Source organism: Myotis brandtii, unplaced genomic scaffold (assembly GCF_000412655.1).
Source record: "Myotis brandtii unplaced genomic scaffold, ASM41265v1 scaffold4, whole genome shotgun sequence".
In the NCBI taxonomy this organism is placed as follows: domain Eukaryota; kingdom Metazoa; phylum Chordata; class Mammalia; order Chiroptera; family Vespertilionidae; genus Myotis; species Myotis brandtii.
In genome coordinates this window covers 2,462,182-2,464,047 of record NW_005365371.1, presented here as the reverse complement: position 1 = coordinate 2,464,047, position 1,866 = coordinate 2,462,182, and the positions used below count along the sequence as shown (strand labels likewise).

At 49.2% G+C, this 1,866-nt stretch overlaps 1 protein-coding gene across 1 annotated transcript in view; it reads left to right on the top strand.

Moving 5' to 3' along the window:
- The first annotated feature begins 240 nt into the window (after window positions 1-240).
- Window positions 241-1,866, top strand: part of SLC12A8 (solute carrier family 12, member 8) — a 139,089-nt gene continuing 137,463 nt past the window's right edge. Inside the window, exon 1 of the mRNA XM_005873126.2 lies at window positions 241-334. Within this exon, the coding sequence (XP_005873188.1) occupies window positions 284-334 (51 nt within the window). The 5' untranslated portion in view covers window positions 241-283. The remainder of the gene's footprint in view (window positions 335-1,866) is intronic.

Genomic DNA, 1,866 nt, shown 5'->3' with positions numbered 1-1,866 from the left:
GGAAGAAAGAGGGAGCTGGGGCAGCTGGGGCTTTAGTGCAGCACCATGTGAGCACAGGGGCCTCTGGAGGATGAGCGGGATCTAGGGGGGTCCTAAAGAGGGAGGGCGTGAGTTTCTAGACGAGGTAGAACACGGTTGCTGCTTCAGCCTGGAGCGCAATCTGGTGCAGAGGAAGGATGGGCGGTCAGGAGAGAGGGAAGGAGGAGCCAGCCTGACTGAAGATGGTGTTTACCTTCCAGAGGGCCTCCCCACCCAGACCACCAGGACCCCCGTTTCCACGAGAATGGCCCAGATGTCTCAGGTGCAGGAACTCTTCCACGAGGCTGCCCAGCAGGTAGGCCTGGGTGGTGTGGAGGGCCTGTCAGGGAACCCCCGAGGCCTGTGAGCAAAGGGTCAACAGACAGGAAGCTGAATGGAAACATTACAGTGCACTATTTTAGAAGTAATTATCTCAGAAGTTTATTTTGGTGTTCCAGCTTAACTGAGAACATATTATAGCCAACTCTTAACCATCCGTATGCAGAAAATCTTCTTTGCTATTATTTTGAACCCTGGACTCTCACATTCCCTGCCTTGGAGATTATCTGTGAAGAGAGTGAGGACTCAGATAATATGAACTCCTTTTCATATTGAATCAAACCAATGTAAGAAGGAAAATTTACTTCTGAAAAACATATATGCTGAAGCCAAATGGATTTCTGGATTCCCTGATGTCTGTAGGGTATTTTTTTTCTTTATCCTCTTCCTGTTATAGTAAATGTTCGATGTGGCTATGGAGTTGAAGTGGCTCTCCCTGGAAGTAGTTAATCCCTTAAAAAATAAGAAAACCTACTTAAGTGTTTATCGGGAAACTACTTGTTTCCAGCGTCTTTTCCGGTGACTGATCACTCAGCCTAGATGTTTTCACTGTCCCTTGGGTTTCTCTCATGCTACGTAGAGCAGAGCAGGAGGGCTTCTGGGATTATAATGGGGAATGAGCCCCCCGCCCCCCTCCCAAGAGGGGAGAGAATAATTTCAAGGCCTCACACAATAGTAAGAGCAGGGTCTAGATTGGGGGGTCCTGAGCCCAGGGGCAGAGGCTGGTGAGGCAAATGGGGCTCAAGGTTGTTGGGAGAATCCAGACTGCTGGGTACCCTCTCCTCATGCACACGAGCACATGTGAGGAATGCAGCGTGATGGTGGGCAGGTGATGCATCTCCCCTGCCCCAGGGCTGGCTGTAACCCTGCTGCTCATACCCCGCCCTGGAAGTACTCACTGCTTAGAAATGGGTGACTGGAGACTCAGAATAGCTCCTCGGAGATATTTCAGAACTCTTGTCCAGAGCTGTTCACTCCTGGGTGAAAAGGCCCATGGCCTCATTCTTAGCGGGGTTGAGGCCCCTTAGAGAGACCTTGAATTGTCAGAGGTCTTACATTTTATTTAGCTTGCCCAGTCTCCCACTGTACTTCCCATGCATTTTCTTTGGATGTGTAAGACTGTGCAGGGTTCTGTGTTAAGTATGAAAAAGATACTTGGATGGAAAATGTGAGGCCCTGATCCCCAGGGATTCCATAAAGGGAAACAAATAAGACATTCTTGGTTCATCCCCGAGATAGGGATCTGTTAAGACTCAGCTGTAATGCTCTCTCCCCTGTTTAAAGCCTTTATGACTCCCTGTGTCCACCACCCAGGGTTCAAACTCTTTAGCCTAGGCCCTGCACTGTCTGACCCAGCCTGAGTCCCCAGCATTTTCTTCTTGCTTGGGGTTCTCTGTGCCTCCTGAACTTGTGTGACTTTTTCCTTTACCAGGTTAGGGAAGTTTTCTGCCATTATTTCTTCAAGCACGTTCTCTATTCCTTTCTGCCTCTTCTGGCACACCTGCTATT